The sequence below is a fragment of the Pseudopipra pipra genome, chromosome 15, assembly GCF_036250125.1.
Source record: "Pseudopipra pipra isolate bDixPip1 chromosome 15, bDixPip1.hap1, whole genome shotgun sequence".
NCBI classification, from domain to species: Eukaryota; Metazoa; Chordata; class Aves; order Passeriformes; family Pipridae; genus Pseudopipra; species Pseudopipra pipra.
This window is the reverse complement of record NC_087563.1, coordinates 2,699,297-2,722,736: the sequence shown is the minus strand read 5'-3', so window position 1 is coordinate 2,722,736 and position 23,440 is coordinate 2,699,297. Positions and strand designations below refer to the sequence as shown.

The 23,440-nt window shown below is 56.3% G+C and overlaps 1 protein-coding gene across 1 annotated transcript in view; it reads left to right on the top strand.

Moving 5' to 3' along the window:
- The first annotated feature begins 2,600 nt into the window (after nucleotides 1-2,600).
- LOC135422809 (uncharacterized) overlaps nucleotides 2,601-23,440 on the top strand; it is a 64,712-nt gene continuing 43,872 nt past the window's right edge. The window contains 6 exon segments of the mRNA XM_064672316.1: nucleotides 2,601-5,375; nucleotides 7,081-7,248; nucleotides 7,323-9,857; nucleotides 14,120-16,985; nucleotides 17,776-17,866; nucleotides 17,868-20,637. Coding sequence (XP_064528386.1) covers nucleotides 2,922-5,375; nucleotides 7,081-7,248; nucleotides 7,323-9,857; nucleotides 14,120-16,985; nucleotides 17,776-17,866; nucleotides 17,868-20,637 — 10,884 coding nt within the window. The 5' untranslated portion in view covers nucleotides 2,601-2,921.

The following is a 23,440-nucleotide window of genomic DNA, read 5'->3' as shown; positions in this document are numbered from 1 at the left end:
CAGAGCAGAGTGCTGTAGAGTTTCTTCATAGTTGCAATCAGACTTTCTTTCAGGACTTGGTTTCCTGCAAGGTCGTGGTCTTTTTACCCATTTCTGGTCAGTGCTTCTGCCTTTGAAACTGTGTCTGTGGTTTGGCAACAAATGCTTCCTTCAGCCACCTCGGGCAGAATTTTGTGTGTGAGGAATATGAAGAGAAAGCAAAAAGGGAATGTGTTGTAATTTCTCTGAAGGTTAATCTTGAGAAAGTTGCTCATGATGAAGTGCTTGATATTTGTGGGAGGTGAGCAGGCCACAAAGTAGAATTGCTGAGAGCTGATGACTCTTTCTTAAAATGAATCCCATAACTAGGTAGTCTGGTGTAAGATGTTAGGGCTGCACTTGCAAGTTGAGATCTCAGTGACTTCCAAGTGCTTGCAGAGATGAATTCCAGTGAAGACCCAGAAGATTTCCCAGTGAGATTCTCTGATCACCCCTTGTATTCTGATGCGTTACTGCCTTGGTTCTCTGATTTACAGTTTTGGATTTTGTTTCTAAGTTTGACATGTCAGAAGGTTTCCTTGTATTTATCACCATTGCTTCATTCAGCAATGCATGGTGTGTTTGTGCCTCTTGTTCATGCTACAGCAGGTGTGAAAGGCTAGAGATGTGAAGGTGTCTGTGAGTTTTGTTACTGTCAGGACAAATAGTTGTAAAGAAGACCTTAGCAGAAGCTGTAAGTGTGTGGAACAGTGTTTGTGGTAAAAGAAGGCAGAAGATTCACTCTTAGTCATTCCTTTGATGAGTTGTTCTCTGTTGGATGACCACTCCTCTTTTATTTTGGTGGTTTGTAATTTTCAGGCTTTAGAATCCTTCCATTTCTTCTCAGAATGGTGGTGAGCAGGCAAATGTCCCTCCTTTCTTGGTGTTCTTGTAGTGCATTATCATCTCATGGTAAATTTTGCCAACGGTGAGAGGGTCACAAGCAAAGCTGCCAGTTGTGTAGCAGCAAAGAGAAGACAGGAGAGCTCTGTGTGTGAGGTTGTAGACAGACATGGCCATTACTTTTCTTATCATGTGTCACAGGTACCTGCATGTACCTGATGGGGTACCATGTAATCTGAGCTGCTTCAGCACAGTAAGTGAGGCCTATGAAATATTGTTACACCTGATCTGTTCCTTTCTGTTTGTTCCCAACTCTTGCCTTTCTTGGTGTCATGAGCTCAACCTCAGGCTGTCTGCTCTTATGTGGAAGGGCACTTCTCTTCCAGCTGTCCCAGTGCAGGTGCAGTTCCTCTACATACCTGTGATGTTTACAGCTGTGAAGGGAAAGCTTTCACAGGCAGATGTGCTCACCCAGGCACACTTGTCTGTAGTGTAACAGTGCAAAACCACCTCTACTGCAATCCTCCAAGGGCAGAGTGGTCACCCAGTGAAGCCAAGGCCAGAGGCCAGTGGGAGAATATGTGCAGAGTGTCTCTCCCACAGTTGCCCAGAACATGCTGGACACTCATCTGGAGACTGTTAAATGGATGAGGAACTGGCTGGATAGTCACCTTGAAGCAGTTCTAGACAACAGCTGAATGTCCAAGTGCAAACCTGCAACTTGTCCCTCAAGGGTCCTTCCTGGGAGCAGTACTGTTTAGTATCTTCATAGACAATGGGATTGAGCACACCCTCAGCAAATGTGCAGCTGACACCAAGCTGAGTTGATTCCTGAGAGGGCAGAGATGCCAACTAGAGAGAGCTTGATAGGTTGGAGGAGTGGGCCTGTGAAAACATCCTGAAGTTCAACAAGGCCAAGGGAAAGGTCCTGCACCTGGGTCAGGGCAATCTGCAGTTTCAGTAGGGAGCTGGACATTGGGAACAGCTTTGCAGAGAAGTACTTGGGGTTACTGGTGGGTGGTAAAATGGGACATGATTTGACAAAAGACATGTGCTGCTCAGAAAGAAGGTTGTATTTTGCACAGTATAAGAGGTAATAAGGCAAACAGTGTGATGGGCTGGTTCACCCCCTCTAAGCTCTTTTTGTGAGACACCAGCTAGAGCAATGCATGCTTTCAATGACCTTGAAAGAACCCTTCCAACCAAAACCATTGTTTGAATCTATGAAGGACTTGGTGTGGCTTTGCACTTTCCTCTTGTCAGCCCCTCAAGTATGGAGATTAAAAGAAGGATGTTTCAAGAATCACAAACAAAAGAGTAACTCTTAAATCTGCTCCCTTAGCATAGAGATGGCTTCCATTGCTTTAGGCTGATCCATTCAGCCAGGTTAATTCATCCCAGGTAATGAATTCAGCAGAATTCAAGATATCACATACAGTTCAAAACTGGTCTTGAAGTCTTCCCTATATTATCGTTTATTGGTCCTATAGTTGGGCCTGGTTTTATTAAGAGCAGCTGAGTTCCTTCCTTTATCACTCTGCTATGAATATTTATGAATATTTGCTTCTGACTATTCACTGCGATAATGACCTAAAAGCACCTGACAGCGCATCTCAGTTCCAAAGGCCTTAGAAAGCACATTAAGCAGGTCCTGCTTTGATTGCTGATGGGAATCGAGGAGAGACACCATCGCCGTTGCAGCCCCAGCCCGGCCCAAAGTTGGTCCCCTCGGGCGCGGCCGTGAGGCGGCTGCAGTGTTGTGTCGGCGCCTCCGGGTGCCGCTGTTGGGCCGCCGCCGAGCGTTGCTGGAGCCGCCGCCGCCGCCGCCTGTGCGTGCTGTCCCCGCAGGCTGCTGGCTCGGGCGGGCAGTGCGGGCCAGAGCGGCAGCGGCACGGGCAGCAGAGGCGAGAGGCGGCGCGGGCAGCAGAGGCGTGCGAGTTGGAGGCGGCGGCGGGCCGGGTTTGCTTTGTCGGGCGCTGCTGGGGCTGCGCAGAGCGGCTGCGAGGGAGGCGGGGCAGCGGCAGGAGCCTTGCGAGCTCGGCGAGCGAGCGCTGTGGGCGATGTCGGGCGGGCGGAGGGCGAGCGGCGGGCCGGGCGGCGGGCGAGCGCTGGGGCTGGGCGCTGTGCTGCTGTGGCTGTGCTGGCGGGCGGCGGCGGAGCGGCTCCGCTACTCCATCCCCGAGGAGCTGCCCAGAGGCTCGCTGGTGGGGCCGCTGGCCCGGGACCTGGGGCTCAGCGCCGACGAGCTGCCGACGCGCAAGCTGCGGCTCAGCGCGGACAAGCAATACTTCACGGTGAGCGAGGGGAACGGGAACCTGTACGTGAGCGAGAGGCTGGACCGGGAGGAGCTGTGCGGCGAGTCGTTGTCCTGCTCGGTCAGCTTCGAGGCGCTGGTGCACAACCCGCTCAACGTTTTTCATGTCGAGGTGGCCATTGAGGATGTGAATGACAACTCTCCTACCTTCAGGAAGGCTGTTTTGGAACTTGAGATTGATGAATGGATCCCTCCCGGCACTCGTTTTCCTCTGGAGATGGCCCGAGATGCAGACGTGGGTAGCAACTCTCTGCTGAGTTACGAGCTCAGCAGCAACCCGTCCTTCTCTTTAGCCATGAAGGACACTCAGGACGGAAGCAAGCCGGAATTAGTGCTGGAGCGAGCGCTGGACCGGGAGAAGCAGAGCTTCTTTGAGCTGGTGCTGACAGCGGTTGATGGCGGGGACCCCATGAGGTCCGGGACTGTCCAGGTTCGTGTCAACGTGACGGACGCCAATGACAACCCGCCCGTGTTCTCGCAGGACCGATACCAGACAAGCCTTCGCGAGGACACGCTGCCAGGTTCGGAGGTATTGAAAGTGTCAGCCTCAGATGCCGACGCCGGCACCAACGCCCACATCACTTACAGATTCGGGGAAATGCCGGATAAGGTGCTTCGGACATTCGTGGTCGATGCAGACACTGGGTCGATCACGCTGCGGGAGGGTCTGGATTTCGAGGACATGAGGACCTTCATCCTGGACGTGGAGGCAAAGGACGGTGGCGGTCTGGTGGCGCACTGCAAGGTGGAGGTGGAGGTGCTTGACGTGAATGACAATGCGCCCGACATCGAGATCCTGTCGCTGTCGAGCCCCGTGCCCGAGGACGCTCCGGTCGGCACCGTGGTGGCTCTGCTGAAAATTCGGGATCAGGACTCCGGCGAGAACGGTGAGGTGTCGTGCGAGCTGTCGGGAGAGGCGCCGCTGTCGATCGTGGCGTCGTCGGGCGGCTCGTTCAAGGTGGTGACGGCGAGCGCGCTGGACCGCGAGCAGGCGTCCGAGCACCGCGTGACGGTGGTGGCCCGGGACCGGGGCAGCCCGGCGCTGTGGAGCAGCAGGGAGCTGGTGCTGGAGGTGTCGGACGTGAACGACAACGCGCCGGTGTTCGAGGAGGCGTCGTACAGCGCGTACGTGCGGGAGAACAACGCGGTGGGCTTGCTGGTGTTGCGCGTTGTGGCTCGGGACTTGGACGCGGGCGCGAACGGGCGCGTGAGCTACTGGCTGTCGGGCGGCAGCGCGGGCGCGGCGGGCGCGGCGCCGCTGGTGTCGGTGGAGGCGCGGAGCGGCGCGGTGTACGCGCAGCGCTCGTTGGACTACGAGCAGTGCCGCGAGTTCTCGGTGGCCGTGCGGGCGCAGGACGGCGGGTCGCCGGCGCGCAGCTCGACGGCCACGGTGCGCGTCTTCGTGCTCGACCAGAACGACAACGCGCCGCGGGTGCTCTACCCGCCCCCGCCGGCGGCGTCGGGATCATCGGCCCTGGGCTCGGTGGGTTCGGCTTTCGAGGTGGTGCCGCGTTCGGCGTCGTCCGGGTACCTGGTGGGCAAGGTGGTGGCGGTGGACGCGGACGCGGGGCGCAACGCGTGGCTGTCGTACGAGCTGGTGCAGGCGTCGGAGCCGGCGCTGTTCCGCGTGGGGCTGCAGAGCGGCGAGGTGCGCACGGCGCGGGCCGTGTCGGAGAGGGACGCGGCCAAGCAGCGCCTGGTGGCCGTGGTGAAGGACCACGGCGAGCCGGCGCTGTCGGCCACGGCCACGCTGCACGTGGTGCTGGCCGAGAGCTTGCAGGAGGCGCTGCCGGAGCTGAGCGAGCGGGCGGCGGGCGCCGAGGCGGCGGGCGAGCTGCAGTTCTACCTGGTGCTGGCGCTGGCGCTGCTGTCGGCGCTGTTGGTGCTGAGCGTGGCGCTGGCCGTGCTGGCGCGGCTGCGGCGGGCCGGGCCGCCCGCCGTGCTGCGCTGCCTGGGCGCGCAGCGCTTGTCGCTGGCCGGCGCCGCCTTCCCGGCCGACTTCTGCGAGGGCACCTTGCCCTACTCCTACAACCTGTGCGTGGCGGCGCCGCCCCGCGCCAACCCCGAGGCCGCTTGGCCGCCGCCGCCGCTGCCCATCGTGCCCGCGGAGGAGCTTGTGGCCGGGGAGCCCCGCGAGAAGCCGAGCCCGAGCAGCAGCGCCGTCCTGGGAGATCCGCCCGCCGACCCTATCTCACCGCAGGTCTGTAGATCCACGTACTCCTTCTGTTTTGAGGCTTTCCGATATGTCCTTTCCCTCCCGCTTTCTTTGCCTGGTCTCCACGCAGAGAGTCCCCTTGTCGCCGTGTTGCGGCGGAATTTTGTTTTTTCTTCATAAGAGCTTCAGTTACACCTGAGAATTTTTACTACAACTTTCCTTTGAGCTTCTAGCAGTGTTCCCCTGTGTTTCCGCGGGTTGAATGGTTGTGAGGTGCAAGTCTGTGTCTGTGTGAATGACTGAATTAAGGAACGGGCAGGCTATGCCTCTTCCATGGAGAGGATTTGGTTATTCGCTAGTCACAGCTGTGTTCAAGTTCAGCTGAGACGTTATGTGTTCAACGCTATACTCTATAAATTCCTATTCGTTCAGAACAGCGAATGAGGGTTTTCACTCCACAGAAGGAGATCCTCTGATTCTGCATAATGGAGTCGGGAAGAATAAGCACTGACACTTGGTGTGGGAGCTATTGCCTTCGTCACTGCTTTTTCCAGACAGAGTGTACTTGGTAGTGGTTTATAGCTGTACACAAACCCGTTCGTAAATATCTAGGGGGGAGGGGGTTACGTATTGGACTTCCAAAGGAACCATGGTTGGAAAGATATGTTGTCTATCCCTAAAGAAGGAAGGGAATGTCGCCCGTTATTTTGGGGGATGCAGTAGTGGGACGCCTTGGCTTCCTTTTTCCTTTCTGGCTGTAAGTTCTCTCTGGTTTACTCTTCATGATTTTTGTTTCATACCTAGGTGAAAGTGTAAAGTATTTTCTGTTTCATAGAGTTGTCTTTTCCCCATCCTCTTTACCTAAAGGGTTTGGGGTTTATGAAGAACTCTGTTTTATGTGGAACAGCAATTTTGTAGAATTCTGACTGTTTACAAGGGTAGATAACTGAGATATGAAAATATCCAAGAATCGAATGTAAGGGAGGTTGGTCAAACGACAGATTTTCCACTTGAATCAAGCCCACTTACATATGTCTCCGCGGTCAGCAGAGTTTCCAGTCCTTAGCTGTACTTTTCTTCTACTGTTTTATCTTTTTATTTTTTTTTTTCTAACATGTACCAACGTGAACAGGATAGAATTAGATGAATACTTTCTTAACAAACTTCAATTCTTTACACATTGATTTCTGAGAAAAAGAAATCTCTTTCTTGTGGCTGTAAAATGACTTGATTAAATGTGGATGTGTATCATTTAAGGAAACATTAACTTTGTCCTAGATGGGAGATGAAACTTCTGAAGCCCTTCAAATTTCCTTTAAGATTATTAGCTGCATCTTTATTTCTATTGATAATTCAATCATGCAGCAATTAGCTCTGTGACTTTAAGAAGCATGCCATTGCTCCCGTCCCACTTGTGTGCATGAGCCTTATATCTCTGGCTATCCGGGATGTTGGGGGTATGTATCTCAAAGCCTGCTTTTGAACAAATAGGATAAGACTAACGGTAATCGAGAAGTTAAAATAAGAAAAAATATTTCATTTATATATATTGTCATTAGTAAATAATTAGTTGCCCGTGCAGTAGAAACACCAAGTGCAGAGGATGCCTCTGCCTTTCTCTGGATCGTGATCGCTTAGACGATCAAAGCAGAGATCTCCCGCAGAAAGGCCGAGGCAGGAGGTTTGCGCTGCACGGGACCGATGTCTCTCCATGGTGCCCGTCTTTTTGAGCTTCCCGTGCTCAAGGCAGGGTGGGCACGTCTCGTTGGCGCTCGGTGCGTGCAGTGCCGGGAGGAGGCTGCGGGCGCCGCTGTTGACCGAGAGGAACGAGAGGAAGGTCGGAGCGCTGCAGCCCCGCCCGCTGCGGCCCGGCTCGATCGCTGGATCGCTGGATTCCTGGATCGGTGGCGGGATTGCGGTCTGCGATCTTCCCCGCAGTGCGGAGCCCTGCTAAACCGAGAGGGAGGAGCCAGAAGAGGCGTCCCGGAGTAGGAGCAGGAGCCGGATCGGCGGTCGGTGGCCGGGATCTGCCGGCGGTGTTGCGGTGCCGGCGGTGCGGCGGCGGCGATGTGCGCGGCGGGGAGGCGCTGGGGCCGGCGGCAGCGAGTGCTGCTCTGGGGCGTCCTGCTGGCGGCCTGGGAGGCGGCGTGGGGGCAGCTGCGCTACTCGGTGCCCGAGGAGATGCCCAAGGGCTCGTTCGTGGGCGACGTGGCCAAGGACCTGGGGCTGCAGATGCCGGCGCTCCGAGACAGCGGCGTCCGTGTTGTCTCTGTCGGTAGGACGCAGTATTTTGCTTTGAACGGGAAGACGGGACATTTAGTGACGGCTGAGAGGATCGACAGGGAGCAGCTGTGCGAGAATGTGGAGCAATGCGTGCTGCGCTGTGAGCTGATAGTGGAGGGGGAAATGAAAGTTTACGGAATCCAAGTGGAAATCACGGACATTAACGACAACGCCCCGACCTTCAAAGAAATTGAGCTCGAACAGAGAATGAGCGAGACGACAGTCCTGGGATCGCGGTTCCCACTGGCTGAGGCTCACGACCCGGACTCGGGACAGAATTCCCTGCAGAGCTACGAGCTGAGCGGCGACGAGCACTTCTCGCTGGCCGTGCAGACGGGCCCCGGCGGGGATCAGCGTCCCGAGCTGGTGCTGGCGAAGGCGCTGGACCGGGAGGAGGCGGCGTTTCACGAGCTGGTGCTGAGGGCGAGCGACGGCGGCGAGCCGGCCCGGACGGGCACGGCGCGGATCCGCGTGACGGTGCTGGACGCGAACGACAACGCGCCCGTGTTCAGCCAGGCGGAGTACACGGTGCGTGTGCCGGAGGACGTGCCCGTGGGCTCCACCCTCGTCACCGTCACGGCCACCGACCCCGACGAGGGTCTGAACGGGCACGTGAGATACGCGTTGAAGAAAATCACAGAGAAAGCCTCGCAGATTTTCCATCTCGACTCTGAGACGGGAGTGATCACGTTAGTGCAGAGCCTTGACTATGAAGAAGGCGATTCATATGAACTGGAGGTTCAGGCACATGATGGTGGAGCACTTTTCGACACGACAAAAGCTACAATCATGGTGACAGACATAAACGATAATGCGCCCGAGATTTCCGTGCGGTCGGCGTTGAGTGAGATTTCTGAGGATGCTCCGACGGGGACAGTGGTGGCCCTGCTGCACGTGCTGGACGAGGACTCGGGGGCCAATGGCGAGGTGCGCTGCTCGCTCGACGGAAGCCTCCCGTTCAGGCTGGAGAGGTCCCTCGAGGACTACTACCGCGTGGTGACGGCGAGAGAGCTGGACCGGGAGCAGGAGTCGGAGTACAACGTGACGGTGCGGGCGGCCGACAGCGGTCGTCCGTCGCTGCAGAGCAGCAGGGTGCTGTGTGTGCGGGTGCTGGACGTGAACGACAACGCGCCGGTGTTCTCGCAGGAGCGCTACAGCGCTCGTCTGTGGGAGAACAACGTGGCGGGCTTGCTGGTGCTGCGGGTGCGGGCGACGGACTCGGACTGGGGGGAGAACGCGCGCGTGCGGTACCGGCTGGGGGAGGGTGGTGTGCGGGGCTCGCCGCTGTCGTCGTACGTGTCGGTGCAGGCGGAGACGGGCGCGCTGTACGCGCTGCGCTCGTTCGATTACGAGGAGGTGCGCGAGGTGGGGCTGTGGGTTTGGGCGGAGGACGGCGGCTCGCCGGCGCTGAGCAGCAACGTGTCGGTGCGGCTGGTGATCGTGGACGAGAACGACAACGCGCCGCAGGTGCTGTACCCGCCGGCGGCGGGGGCTTTGTCGGGCTCGGTGTGGTCGGGCGTGGAGCTGGCGGCGCGGTCGAGCGAGGCCGGCGCGCTGGTGGCCAAGGTGGTGGCGGTGGACGCGGACGCGGGTCAGAACGCGTGGCTGTCGTACGAGCTGGCCAAGGCGACGGAGCCGGGGCTGTTCCGCGTGGGGCTGCACAGCGGCGAGGTGCGCACGGCGCGCTCGCCACTGGCCCGCGACGCGGCGCGCCAGAGCCTGGTGGTGCTGGTGAAGGACCACGGGCGGCCGGCGCTGTCGGCCACGGCCACGCTGAGCGTGGTGCTGGCCGAGAGCGTGGCCGAGCTGCTGGCCGAGCTGGGCAGCGCGGCGCGGGCGGAGGCGGAGGCGGGGGCGGGCGAGGCGGGCGGCAGCCTGACGCGCTGGCTGGTGCTGGCCGTGGCCGCCGTGTCGTGCCTGTTCGTCGCCTTCCTGCTGCTGCTGCTGGCGCTGCGCCTGCGGCGCTGGCGGCGCTCGCAGCAGCAGCTGCTGGCGGCGGGCAGCGGCGCCTTGCGCGGCGTGCCGGCCACGCACTTCGTGGGCATCGACGGCGTGCGCGCCTTCCTGCACTCCTACTCGCACGACGTGTCTCTCACGGCCGACTCGCGCAAGAGCCACCTCCGCTTCTCGGCCGCCAGCTGCTGCGACACCCTGCCGGCCCGGCCGCCGCCCGACGAGCCCGCGCCGCTGCTCGGAGTCGAGGAACCTGCCGGGCCCCAACCTAGTGACCCCGCCCCTCCCCCGGTGAGTTCCTCATGCCGAACTCTGTCTGCGGGTCTTCCCTCTGCTGTTCCTCTGTCCTTTTTCCCCCGTGGCCTGTGTCCTGCGTAGGGAAATTTGCTGACAAGTAAGGAGAGGCACCGTTCTTTGCTACGCTGTGGGCTGGTGCCTCTCGCTGCGGTGAGGGGACGTGGGATCGGTGCTCAACCTCAGAGTTGTTGGGCGAAGTAGTAGAAGGGAGGCTGCTCTTGGCTGGAGGTTCTTTTTTGCCAGGCTTAGGGTTTTCCGAAAGCATCATTTCTTTTCTCCTTTTGTCCCCCGACAAGTGGAATTCCTGTCAGGGTTAAGTATTCTCCACCGATGTGCTGCATTACTGGGAAATTGAATTTATGTTTTTCGCAGGGTCAGGTGTCTTTCTAACAGCACATGTGCATGAGCAGGTTGGGATTCTCTTGAAACCGAACTTAGTGGCCCCGTGTGAAACATCACTCGACATCTGTTTTATTCTTCTCAGCCTTTCTGTGTCTCCACGGTAATGCAGAGACCAACGAAATGTTTCGTAACTCGTCCGTGCCATTATCTTTGTGCTCCTGGTGGAGGAATAGGCCGGTTAATTAGCAGTCCCTTGGTGATGTCTGTCTGCTTGCTCTGAAGAGGAAAGAAACTCCCGAATGTTGTGGCTGTTTGGGAAAGTGTGTAATGTAAAGGGATGGTGGAGGAAATGGCAGAGTTGTCTCAAGTCCGTGGTCCGATGGTGGTCCCCAGTGAAGAAAAATGGCAAAAATGTGTCTTTAGTCTTCTCAAAGACTTTTGTGGAGGCGACATAGTAATCAATCTGATTTGGGAGCACGGGGTGGTTCTTCCTGTGTATGTGCAGGCTGTCGTGATGAATTTCACCAATAGCTTAATTACGGACTTATGACAAGTGCCACAATGTAACCTTTGGGATCCCACTCCTGTCTATTCATTCCTTACTTAAGACCGGAATTAGGTACCTTCCATAAGTGCCATAATCCAGAAGAGGACGTTGTGATCCCTTCCTTTCTGCAGGGGTTACCTTCTTGCCTTGCTCGCTGTCATGATCTGAAGGTGGGCCTTTGTATCAGATAATGCGTGGGAGATCAGATCTGTCACCCTTGTCTGACTGTCCCGCACACGCCTTTCGTTTTTACAGCTGTAAAGAGAAGGACTTTCAGAGAGGTGTTTCCTTAAGATGTCACTGGCAGAAATGCTGCTACATGTCACATGCATTTGGTGTGAAATCAAATATTGTCCACGTTAAAGAGAAGTTGTCTGTGCAACTTTCCTATGAGTGGGGTCTGGCTGTAAATGGTGGGGATGAGTGAAATTATGTGAGCTGTGAAGAGTTTGAGGAGGGTCTTGGGGGTGCTGTGTGTGAGGAGGTACTGGTAGAGACAAGGCATGTGTTTTGTTGATGCACAGCGTTTATCAATGACCTTCTGAAAATGCATCTACGGATGTCTTATCTTTGACATCCCACTGCTCAGGATCCGACTAAGTTGTGGGTTCATCAGTCTGCTTTCCTGTTGCAAGGTATTTCCTGTGGATGGCAGTTATTGAGCATTCAGGTAAATGTCAGTTTAAATTTTGAGACTCTGGTCTCTTCCAAATTCCCCATGTGCTGAAGTAGAATGATACTTGAGCTGATACTGTGATGAGTGGTCCCTTATCACAGCTGCACATGGCTTATGCACTTGAGAGTAGTTTACTTTACTTGGAGTCATACATTTCTTACGGGCAGCTGTGCTGTGATCCTTGTCAGATAAGAAGAAGTTGTGTGTGCTGTTTTTCTTTCAGACACTTTGCAGTGTCTGATTGCAAAGGTTGCTTTCCTGTGGCATAACTTTTGGGCAGGGTGAAAAATTCTGTCTGTGCAGAGACAGGGCAGATGAAAAAGTTTGCTGTGGTTTTATTTCAAAAGTCCAAAAGATGTAATAATAGTGTAGTAGTTCAGGTTGTCCTAGTAACTATATGAGGGCCACAGTCATGGTTCTGGGCATTTTCCCTATTTTTACTGTACAAAGAAATTACATTGAGGAGCTGTGGCTGTGGGCTGTGGTGTGAGCTCCTGGGTGAGTGTTGTGTGGGCATTTTACCACCTAGATGCCCTTCTTGTGTACCTACTACTGTTGAGCTAATCTGAAATGACAAGCTATTGACCCTTGCAGAGAAATGCAACTCCTCTTTCTGGTAACTGTGGGTGGCCTGGTCACGGTGGATATTAAAGATATTTGGCCTGGCCAACTGCAGTTTTGATTAGACATTCTTGCAAATGATGAGGGTCAGAGAACAGCGTGCAAGTTGTGCAGGGCTGGAGAGAAGAGTCCTGTGACCTGTGTGGGAAGGTCTGTTGAAGGACACAAGAGCTGTGGTTTGCTCTTTGCCCTGTTCGGTGCCCAGCTGTAGTATCATGGGATGTGATTTTCTTTTTCCCCAGTAAGTTTGGCCTAACAGATCTTACTCCAGCTGTATGGAGAGCCCTGGGAAGTTCCTCCTGTGTGTTTTCAGGTTATTGTATTATTTTTAAGGAATGGTTCAATTAGGTACCTATGCCAAGTGCCATAATAAAGGGAGTTTTGGGAGGAGCCAACTCTGTATTCATTGCCTACTACTAAGTACCTGAACTATGTGCCTACAGTTAGTGCATCATCTGGAAGAGGGTATGTTGATTCCTTTTTGCAGATGTAAAATTCTTACTTTTTTTCCTTTTAATAGAAGTGTTTTCTTAAAATGTTACTGGAAGAAATCCTCTTGGTAGTCACATATAGAGGTGCAGAAGTCAAATATTACCCACGATAATGGGAAGCTGTCTGAGGAACTTTTCTTTTCGTGGAGTTTCTCTGCCAATTTTGAAGATCTGTAATAATTCCGTGACTTGTGAAGGGTTTGAGGAGAGACTTGGGATTGCTGTGTGTGAGAAGCACTTTCTGATTGCCAGGGTTTCTTCATGGCCTCTGAAAATTGTGTGAAGGTGTCTTTTTGTTTTGGTGCTCCATCATTTACGTTCCAATGAGCAGGCTGTGGGTTCACCAGTTTGGTTTTCCACTTCACGATGTTTGCTGTGAATGGCAGTTGTCAGCACAGATGGAAACTTTGCATCAAGAGTCACATACCTTCCAAGAAATTTCTGTGCTGGAGAAGGAGGATGTTGCCTTTGAGTGGTACTTTGATGACTGGATCACTGAATGAGCTGCCAGCGTTTTATACCCTTTATAACACTTCATAACTGTTCAAAATAATGCATTGAGCAGAAAAATCTCTGTGCCTTCATCTGTGTTGTGATCCTTGGGATCTGAAAGGTGGGCATGCAACTCTTCTGTTAGCAGTGTCTGTCTTCTAAATTTGCTTTCCTGTTGTGTGATGACAGAGGGAAGAAGTCTGTCTATCCAGAGACAGAACCAGTGGAATAGTTTGAAATGGATAGAAGAAATGTGTCAAGCTCTATTTGTCCTAGTAGTTTGATGAGGCCCTCACGTGTGGTTCCAAGCATTTTGTTTTTTAGGTTGTTCAAAGAAATGACTGTGGCTGGGGTCTCTGGTTTGAGATCCCCTGTGACCCTCTTGTGTACTTGTTGCAAAACAGTTTCCTTTGTTGCCACCAAAGACAGAGAATGTAGAGCGAGGAAGCTGAAAGACTGGATTTGAACCAAGAAAATAGGTGTGTCCATGTGGTTTTGTTTGGGCAGTGGTTACATTACAGGCCTGGTGTCAAGGCCTGTGCGGTCTGTAACCTGTGATCCTGCTTTCATTTTCCTGAATTTCAGTGACATTCATGCAGCAATAACGAGCCATGTTAAATTCCTGTGTGGAACATCTTTTCTTTGATTCTATGAAAGACTCAGAAATGGCTTTGCACTTTCCTATTGTTGTGTTCTCAAACATGGAGGCCCAAAAGAAGGAATTTTGATGAATGGGACACAAAACAATGGGTGTTATTCTGCTATATTAGCACAGAGATATAACAATTGCTGATCTATTTTTCACGGTAATTGGCCCCGTGGAAGGAATGCAAGAATTCCAAATAACTGACGGAGTGCAAAAAAGCTCTTAAAGTCTTCAATACCTAATATAGTTTCTTGATCTTATAGTTGTACAATGATTTCATTAAGAGCTGTGGAATTCCCTTAAGTATTGCTGTGCCACGAATCTTTGCTTGTGACTATTCAGCGAGACTCAAAAGCATTCAATAGAGAATCGGAGCTGCAAATTCTTTTGGAGTCGAATTAAACAAGTGCTTAAGAGGGAGAGACCCCAGGGCCGTTGCAGCCCCAGCCCGGCCCAAAGTTGGTCCCCGCCGAGCGCGGCCGTGAGGCGGCTGCAGTGTTGTGTCGGCGCCTCCGGGTGCCGCTGTTGGGCCGCCGCCGAGCGTTGCTGGAGCCGCCGCCGCCGCCGCCTGTGCGTGCTGTCCCCGCAGGCTGCTGGCTCGGGCGGGCAGTGCGGGCCAGAGCGGCAGCGGCACGGGCAGCAGAGGCGAGAGGCGGCGCGGGCAGCAGAGGCGTGCGAGTTGGAGGCGGCGGCGGGCCGGGTTTGCTTTGTCGGGCGCTGCTGGGGCTGCGCAGAGCGGCTGCGAGGGAGGCGGGGCAGCGGCAGGAGCCTTGCGAGCTCGGCGAGCGAGCGCCGTGGGCGATGTCGGGCGGGCGGAGGGCGAGCGGCGGGCCGGGCGGCGGGCGAGCGCTGGGGCTGGGCGCTGTGCTGCTGTGGCTGTGCTGGCGGGCGGCGGCGGAGCGGCTCCGCTACTCCATGGCCGAGGAGCTGCCCAGAGGCTCGCTGGTGGGGCCGCTGGCCCGGGACCTGGGGCTCAGCGCCGACGAGCTGCCGGCGCGCAAGCTGCGGCTCAGCGCGGACAAGCAATACTTCACGGTGAGCGAGGGGAACGGGAACCTGTACGTGAGCGAGAGGCTGGACCGGGAGGAGCTGTGCGGCGAGTCGTTGTCCTGCTCGGTCAGCTTCGAGGCGCTGGTGCACAACCCGCTCAATGTTTTCCACGTCGACGTGACCATCCAGGATGTGAATGACAACTCCCCAGCCTTTAGCAAGGCTGTTTTGGACCTCGAGATAGGTGAATGGTCACTTCCAGGTGCTCGTTTTCCTCTGGAGATGGCCCAAGATGCGGACGCGGGCAGCAACTCGCTGCTGACGTATGAGCTCAGCAGCAATCCGTCCTTCAGTCTAGCCTTGAAAGAAAACACGGGTGGAATGAAGCAGCCTGAATTAGTGCTGGAGCAAGCGTTGGATCGGGAGAAGCAGAGCTCCTTCGAACTTGTGCTGACGGCAGTGGATGGCGGGGACCCTGCAATGTCCGGGACTGTTCAGGTTCGTGTGAACGTGTCTGACGCCAACGACAACCCGCCCGTGTTCAGTAAAAGTGTCTACGAGGCGCGAGTGGGAGAGAATCAGCCGGTGGGGTCGCTGGCGATGCAGGTGCGGGCCACGGATGCGGACGCGGGGTCCAATGGGCGGGTCTCCTACTCCTTCAGCAACGTCCCAGGCGGGATCCGTGAGTTGTTTGCTGTCGACAGCGAGAGCGGCGAGATCAAGACTGTGGGTCCCCTTGATTTCGAGGAGAAAAGTAAATACAGCTTCACCCTTGAGGCGAGGGACGGTGGTGGTCTGACCGGTCATTGTCAAGTGCAGATAGACGTCACAGATGAAAATGACAACGCGCCCGAGATCACCATTCTGTCACTGTCGAGCCCCGTGCCAGAGGACGCGCCAGCCGGCACCGTGGTGGCCCTGCTGAAAGTGCGGGACCGGGACTCCGGCGAGAACGGTGAGGTGTCGTGCGAGCTGTCGGGAGAGGCGCCGCTGTCGATCGTGGCGTCGTCGGGCGGCTCATACAAGGTGGTGACGGCGAGCGCGCTGGACCGCGAGCAGGCGTCCGAGCACCGCGTGACGGTGGTGGCCCGGGACCGGGGCAGGCCGGCGCTGTGGAGCAGCAGGGAGCTGTTGCTGGAGGTGTCGGACGTGAACGACAACGCGCCGGTGTTCGAGGAGGCGTCGTACAGCGCGTACGTGCGGGAGAACAACGCGGTGGGCTTGCTGGTGTTGCGCGTTGTGGCTCGGGACTTGGACGCGGGCGCGAACGGGCGCGTGAGCTACTGGCTGTCGGGCGGCAGCGCGGGCGCGGCGGGCGCGGCGCCGCTGGTGTCGGTGGAGGCGCGGAGCGGCGCGGTGTACGCGCAGCGCTCGTTGGACTACGAGCAGTGCCGCGAGTTCTCGGTGGCCGTGCGGGCGCAGGACGGCGGGTCGCCGGCGCGCAGCTCGACGGCCACGGTGCGCGTCTTCGTGCTCGACCAGAACGACAACGCGCCGCGGGTGCTCTACCCGCCCCCGCCGGCGGCGTCGGGATCGGCCCCGGGCTCGGTGGGTTCGGCTTTCGAGGTGGTGCCGCGTTCGGCGTCGTCCGGGTACCTGGTGGGCAAGGTGGTGGCGGTGGACGCGGACGCGGGGCGCAACGCGTGGCTGTCGTACGAGCTGGTGCAGGCGTCGGAGCCGGCGCTGTTCCGCGTGGGGCTGCAGAGCGGCGAGGTGCGCACGGCGCGGGCCGTGTCGGAGAGGGACCCGGCCAAGCAGCGCCTGGTGGCCGTGGTGAAGGACCACGGCGAGCCGGCGCTGTCGGCCACGGCCACGCTGCACGTGGTGCTGGCCGAGAGCTTGCAGGAGGCGCTGCCGGAGCTGAGCGAGCGGGCGGCGGGCGCCGAGGCGGCGGGCGAGCTGCAGTTCTACCTGGTGCTGGCGCTGGCGCTGCTGTCGGCGCTGTTGGTGCTGAGCGTGGCGCTGGCCGTGCTGGCGCGGCTGCGGCGGGCCGGGCCGCCCGCCGTGCTGCGCTGCCTGGGCGCGCAGCGCTTGTCGCTGGCCGGCGCCGCCTTCCCGGCCGACTTCTGCGAGGGCACCTTGCCCTACTCCTACAACCTGTGCGTGGCGGCGCCGCCCCGCGCCACCCCCGAGGCCGCTTGGCCGCCGCCGCCGCTGCCCATCGTGCCCGCGGAGGAGCTTGTGGCCGGGGAGCCCTGCGAGAAGCCGAGTCCGAGCAGCAGCGCCGTCCCGGGAGTGCCGCCCGCCGATCCCGACGCACCACAGGTCTGTAAGCCCGTACACCCTCTTTCTGAATCTTTCGTAACTCTTGCTGGCGGCAAGGGGCTCTTGGAGTTTGGTTTTTTTTTTTCCTCTCCTCGGGCTATTAATGCTGGTCTGTGTTTTCAATGAATGCGTGGAATAATTAGAGAGGGCGGATCTTAATTTTTTCAGAATGAGATGTATATGACGGGCTTGGTTGGAGATTTAACCTTCCCGATAGTTTTTTCTCCAAGCTGTGTGTTTGGACCTTGTAATAGGTGGACAAGACCCCCTTTGGCTGGTGTTGTTTCGGTGTTAGACTCACAAAGCAAAGTTGCATATGGCTGTATGAATATGAAAGTTACACCTCTGTGTGCATGCTCCCATCTTTTGAGGGAAGGCCTCTCCAGAAATGCTTACACTGCTGAGTCGGGTTAATTGACGATCTCAAAAAGCTCTGCACTGGAGCACTAATTCCCCTGCACTATAAAGCCTGTACTAAATAAGGTTTTAACGAAAATTTCGAGGTCGTGGATGGAGGATGGAGAGTAATGGAGGCTTATTCAGAGTTGTCTCCGATGTTCTCGTGCAAAGTAGCAGGGACCGTCACTATACCGCTGGATTCGGTGACCAGCGCGACTGTTCCTGAGCAGTTTCCTTACTCCAAAACACTGTTTTGATCTCTGAAAGACTGAGGAAAACGTCCTTCAAGCACGGGTGGTACAAACCTTTGCAATTGGTGGCCGAGTTTCTGCTTGTGCATATTAATAGAGGGGTTTATGCATGTTATATCACCACGATAAAAACATTTTCCCATGCGGAAGTAACATAACGCTTTGCTTCTGCCTGGTCGTCATAAAATGCAGGATTAAACCGTAGGTCGGCTGGACAAAAAGCGAGGTGTTCGTGGAGACTGTTCCGTCTCCGCGAGCTGCCCATGGGCGAGGCAAGGCGGGCACCGCTCGCTGGCGCTCGGTGCGTGCAGTGCCGGGAGGAGGCTGCGGGCGCCGCTGTTGACCGAGAGGAGCGAGAGGAAGGTCGGAGCGCTGCAGCCCCGCCCGCTGCGGCCCGGCTCGATCGCTGGATCGCTGGATTCCTGGATCGGGAAGCGGTCTGTTTCCGATCTTCCCCGCAGTGCGGAGCTGAGAGCGAGGAGCGAGGCGGAGCGGCGGGCGGCAGCAGCTGAGAGCAGCAAGCCGGAGCGGGAGCCGGATCTGCGGCCGGCGGCGGGGATCTGCCGGCGGTGTTGCGGTGCCGGCGGTGCGGCGGCGGCGATGTGCGCGGCGGGGAGGCGCTGGGGCCGGCGGCAGCGAGTGCTGCTCTGGGGCGTCCTGCTGGCGGCCTGGGAAGCGGCGTGGGGGCAGCTGCGCTACTCGGTGCCCGAGGAGATGCCCAAGGGCTCGTTCGTGGGCGACGTGGCCAAGGACCTGGGGCTGCAGATGCCGGCGCTCCCAGACCGCGGCGTCCGCGTTGTCTCTGTCGGTAGGACGCAGTACTTTGCTCTGCACGGGAAGACGGGACATTTAGTGACGGCCGAGAGGATCGACAGAGAGCAGCTGTGCCGGCTGGTGGAGCAATGTGTGCTGCGCTGTGAGCTGATAGTGGAGGCGGAAATGAAGGTTTACGGAATCGAAGTGGAAATCACGGACATTAATGACAACGTCCCGAGCTTCAAGGACACTGAGGTGGAGGAGAAGATAAGTGAAATGACAGCCCCCGGGTCGCGGTTTACACTTCCCAGAGCTCACGATCCGGATTCGGGACAGAATTCCCTGCAGAGCTACGAGCTGAGCGGCGACGAGCACTTCTCGCTGGCCGTGCAGACGGGCCCCGGCGGGGATCAGCGTCCCGAGCTGGTGCTGGCGAAGGCGCTGGACCGGGAGGAGGCGGCGTTTCACGAGCTGGTGCTGAGGGCGAGCGACGGCGGCGAGCCGGCCCGGACGGGCACGGCGCGGATCCGCGTGACGGTGCTGGACGCGAACGACAACGCGCCCGTGTTCAGCCAGGCGGAGTACACGGTGCGTGTGCCGGAGGACGTGCCCGTGGGCTCCGTCCTCGTCACCGTCACGGCCACCGACCCCGACGAGGGTCTGAACGGGCACGTGAAATACTCGATGAAGAAAGAGACGGACCTGGCTATTTTTCATCTGGACTCTGAGGACGGAGCAATCAGTCTATTGAGGAGCCTGGATTTCGAGGAAGGTGCCAACTACGAATTGGAGGTGCAGGCACGCGACGGAGGAGGGCTTTTCGACACGACAAAAGTTGCGATCACCGTGACAGACATAAACGATAATGCGCCCGAAATTTCGGTGAGATCGGCGCTAAAGGAGATCTCTGAGGACGCCCCGACGGGGACGGTGGTGGCCCTGCTCCACGTGCTGGACGAGGACTCGGGGGCCAACGGCGAGGTGCGCTGCTCGCTCGACGGAAGCCACGCTTTCCGGCTGGAGAAGTCCTTGGAGGGCTACTACCGTGTGGTGACAGCGAGAGAGCTGGACCGGGAGCAGGAGTCGGAGTACAACGTGACGGTGCGGGCGGCCGACGGCGGTCGTCCGTCGCTGCAGAGCAGCAGGGTGCTGTGTGTGCGGGTGCTGGACGTGAACGACAACGCGCCGGTGTTCTTGCAGGAGCGCTACAGCGCTCGTCTGTCGGAGAACAACGTGGCGGGCTTGCTGGTGCTGCGGGTGCGGGCGACGGACTCGGACTGGGGGGAGAACGCGCGCGTGCGGTACCGGCTGGGGGAGGGTGGTGTGCGGGGCTCGCCGCTGTCGTCGTACGTGTCGGTGCAGGCGGAGACGGGCGCGCTGTACGCGCTGCGCTCGTTCGATTACGAGGAGGTGCGCGAGGTGGGGCTGTGGGTTTGGGCGGAGGACGGCGGCTCGCCGGCGCTGAGCAGCAACGTGTCGGTGCGGCTGGTGATCGTGGACGAGAACGACAACGCGCCGCAGGTGCTGTACCCGCCGGCGGCGGGGGCTTTGTCGGGCTCGGTGTGGTCGGGCGTGGAGCTGGCGGCGCGGTCGAGCGAGGCCGGCGCGCTGGTGGCCAAGGTGGTGGCGGTGGACGCGGACGCGGGTCAGAACGCGTGGCTGTCGTACGAGCTGGCCAAGGCGACGGAGCCGGGGCTGTTCCGCGTGGGGCTGCACAGCGGCGAGGTGCGCACGGCGCGCTCGCCACTGGCCCGCGACGCGGCGCGCCAGAGCCTGGTGGTGCTGGTGAAGGACCACGGGCGGCCGGCGCTGTCGGCCACGGCCACGCTGAGCGTGGTGCTGGCCGAGAGCGTGGCCGAGCTGCTGGCCGAGCTGGGCAGCGCGGCGCGGGCGGAGGCGGAGGCGGGGGCGGGCGAGGCGGGCGGCAGCCTGACGCGCTGGCTGGTGCTGGCCGTGGCCGCCGTGTCGTGCCTGTTCGTCGCCTTCCTGCTGCTGCTGCTGGCGCTGCGCCTGCGGCGCTGGCGGCGCTCGCAGCAGCAGCTGCTGGCGGCGGGCAGCGGCGCCTTGCGCGGCGTGCCGGCCACGCACTTCGTGGGCATCGACGGCGTGCGCGCCTTCCTGCACTCCTACTCGCACGACGTGTCTCTCACGGCCGACTCGCGCAAGAGCCACCTCCGCTTCTCGGCCGCCAGCTGCTGCGACACCCTGCCGGCCCGGCCGCCGCCCGACGAGCCCGCGCCGCTGCTCGGAGACGAGGAACCTGCCGGTGCCCGCTCCGCCGATTCCGCCCCTCCCCCGGTGAGTTCCTCATGCAGAACTCGTTACGACGCTTCCTTCTGCTGCTCCTCTGTCCTTTTCCTACAGTGGCCTGTGTCCTGCGTAGGGAAATTTGCTAACAAATAAGGCAAAGCACCGTTCATTGAGGCGCTGTGGGCTGATGCCTCTCGCTGCGGTGAGGGGGACATGGGGTCGGATTTCATTCTTATGTTTGGTGGGTATCGCAGGAGAAATGAAGCTGTTCTTGTTGGAGCTTCAGTCTTCGGGTTCTACTGTTTTTATCAGGTGCTCGATTGTATCTCTTTTTGTCCATAACATTCTTAATTCCAGTTTTCCTATCAATATTAGCTCTGTTGAAGTGCTGTGTTGCGTTGTAAGGAAACGCATTTTTGCGTTGTTAGCAGTGTTCGGTGTGTTCCCGATAGCACATGTGCTTGAGTAGGTTGAGAAAGGGAACATTCGTGTTCCGTTGTATAAATTTCCATATGGGGATAATATTTTCACCTTTTTCACGCCATCTTACTTTTTTTGTTTTGTTTTTTTTTTCTTTGCCGTTTTTTGTTTGTTTGGGGGTTTCTTTGTTTGTTTCGTTTTGTTTTGTTTTTCCTTTGCATGATTATCTGCTGGTGGGTGTAGTCCCACCTGATCTTATATTGCTTATTATTTATTATCGTTGAAAATAGAGTATGAACTACACAGTAGTATGGCTTTTAAACAGCGGCACTTTTCTCAAGTCTGTCTTTGTATTTGTTCCAAATCCTTTTCTTCCAATAATATTTAGGATGAATGTAAGCCATTGTTGGAAATGAACCTGGAGCCACCTTTGCCTGCTTGGGGTTCGGTCTTTTACATTTCTCCTGTGTGAAAGTTCCTCATACAGCCTCTTCCTCGACCAGTAGTGACAGCAGCGTCAGTTCTGTGTAGCAGAATGCACTGTGTGATTTCCACATTGGGAACCACTCACTCCCTCAACCAGGAGACCATTCCCAGGCGTTCTTGCGAGATCAGTTGCGGGAATTTCTTTGGTTGGGTCATAAGTGAGCTCCACGCTCAGGATGGAGAAGAGACGGTGGAAGAGGGGTGAAAATTCTTGTTGCTAAGTGTTAATTCCAAAATACACGTGTTAATTCGAAAATACACCAAAGTACTGGTTCGTCAGCTTGATGGTGAGCCATCGCTGTGCTCTTCCAAAGGTGGAGTCCAGGAACTAAATTTTTCCAGATGGAATGTTCCGCTTAGTGACTATAAGACTCTTTTTAGGCCTTCACACTAAGGGTGACGTGCAAGAAAGTAGAGTGTATTGTCGTGGTTTCTGCTGAGGTGTGTAACAGACGGCGGGGCACTGCGAGAAATGTCAAGGTACACTTGCTGTGAGGGGTTTTTCACTTAAGCTCTTTATGTCGCCTTAAATCTCGTTTGGTGTCGTTCTCCCTCGTGTAGCAGCGCTCAGTCTTTAGATTCCAAGTGTTTAAAATCAATGCAAACTGCATATGAGAGAGCAGCAAACATTCTTAATGGCGTTAGTGGTTTTCTCCTTTTGTGCTCCTTACCAGTCGGTGAGCACATCCAGAGTCTTACTGCACCTGGAAGGATTTTGTGAGAATGATCTTGTGCACAAGAATCTCCTTCTGACAAACAGACTTTAATTTCCGAGGGATTGTTACTGTCCCGTGGGCACTTTTCGTCTGCTTTTACTCTTCAGTGTTGTATCTTTTTCAGAGAGATGTGGTTACAGGTTTAGAGAGATGTAGTTATAGGTAGTGCTGTAGCTCAGGTTGTAGTGACAGTACGTTCTCATGTGCCTAATGCCCATAAAATGTTCATTTCTTGCTCACAGCATTATTCACACGATTGAACTCTTAGACATACACGGGTATTGTCTCCATGAACGGCTTAGCTGAAGTTTTTTTAAATGCCTGTCTTTCTTTGCTTTATTTATCACTACTGTCTTACCATACAGAGTTTTCATCTAATGTTAATTATTTGAAATGCACGAAAGTGGTGTCTAAGTAATGCAATGCAACAAATGCTGAGGAACTGCGAGACTCTGCAGAAATACCTTCTCAGTATGGGCAGGCGTTCCTCTCGTTTGTGTCTCTCCAGCTGAAGTAGAGTGTGGCTACTTCTTATTGGGAGGAAGAGCTTGTTCTTACAGCGACGTTGTGGCCGAGTGATCTTTTGCTAATAACTGCTATAATATAATAATCTTTTGAAAGAGAAACTGAGTCCTGTAGTCTGTATCTTGGTTACTTTCGAGGCAGTGGCAAAGGCGGCATAACGGGGAACTGAGTTATCCCCAGAACGCTGTGAATGAGCCCCGTGGTAATCCATGGAGCAATAGAGTAATCTTGAGCAATAGCAGTGTTAGGAAAACCTGCTGTACCCGTAGTTTCCCAACTCCTGGTCTGTGTAGTGCTTGAAATGATTCAGCTGGTCATAACGTGCCCTGCTCTGTCCACAGTCATGAATCAAGAGCTGTTGATTTGCGTGGAGTCTCGTATTCCATTATTTGCTTTGACTGTAGCTGAGAGATGGTGTCAGTGCAAACAGGCACCGAGGAGGATCAAGTGCTTTTTCATAGATGGTGCTCTCAAGAGGGTTTTATCGTTTGTTTTCAGAGCATCCCACGCAGGGAGTGTTTTATTGATGCATCAGTGCGTTTGTGCTGCGGGTAATCTGCCTTTTCTAGTTTTGCCCTTCTGAAATTCCTTCATGTGACTTTTTTTTGTCGTCTTTTTTCCTCCAAGTTTCTGTCCTGGGAAAGGTAGCTGACAAGTTATGTATGCCTGGGCCACCAGTGCATATCCTGGGTGCATGGATACCT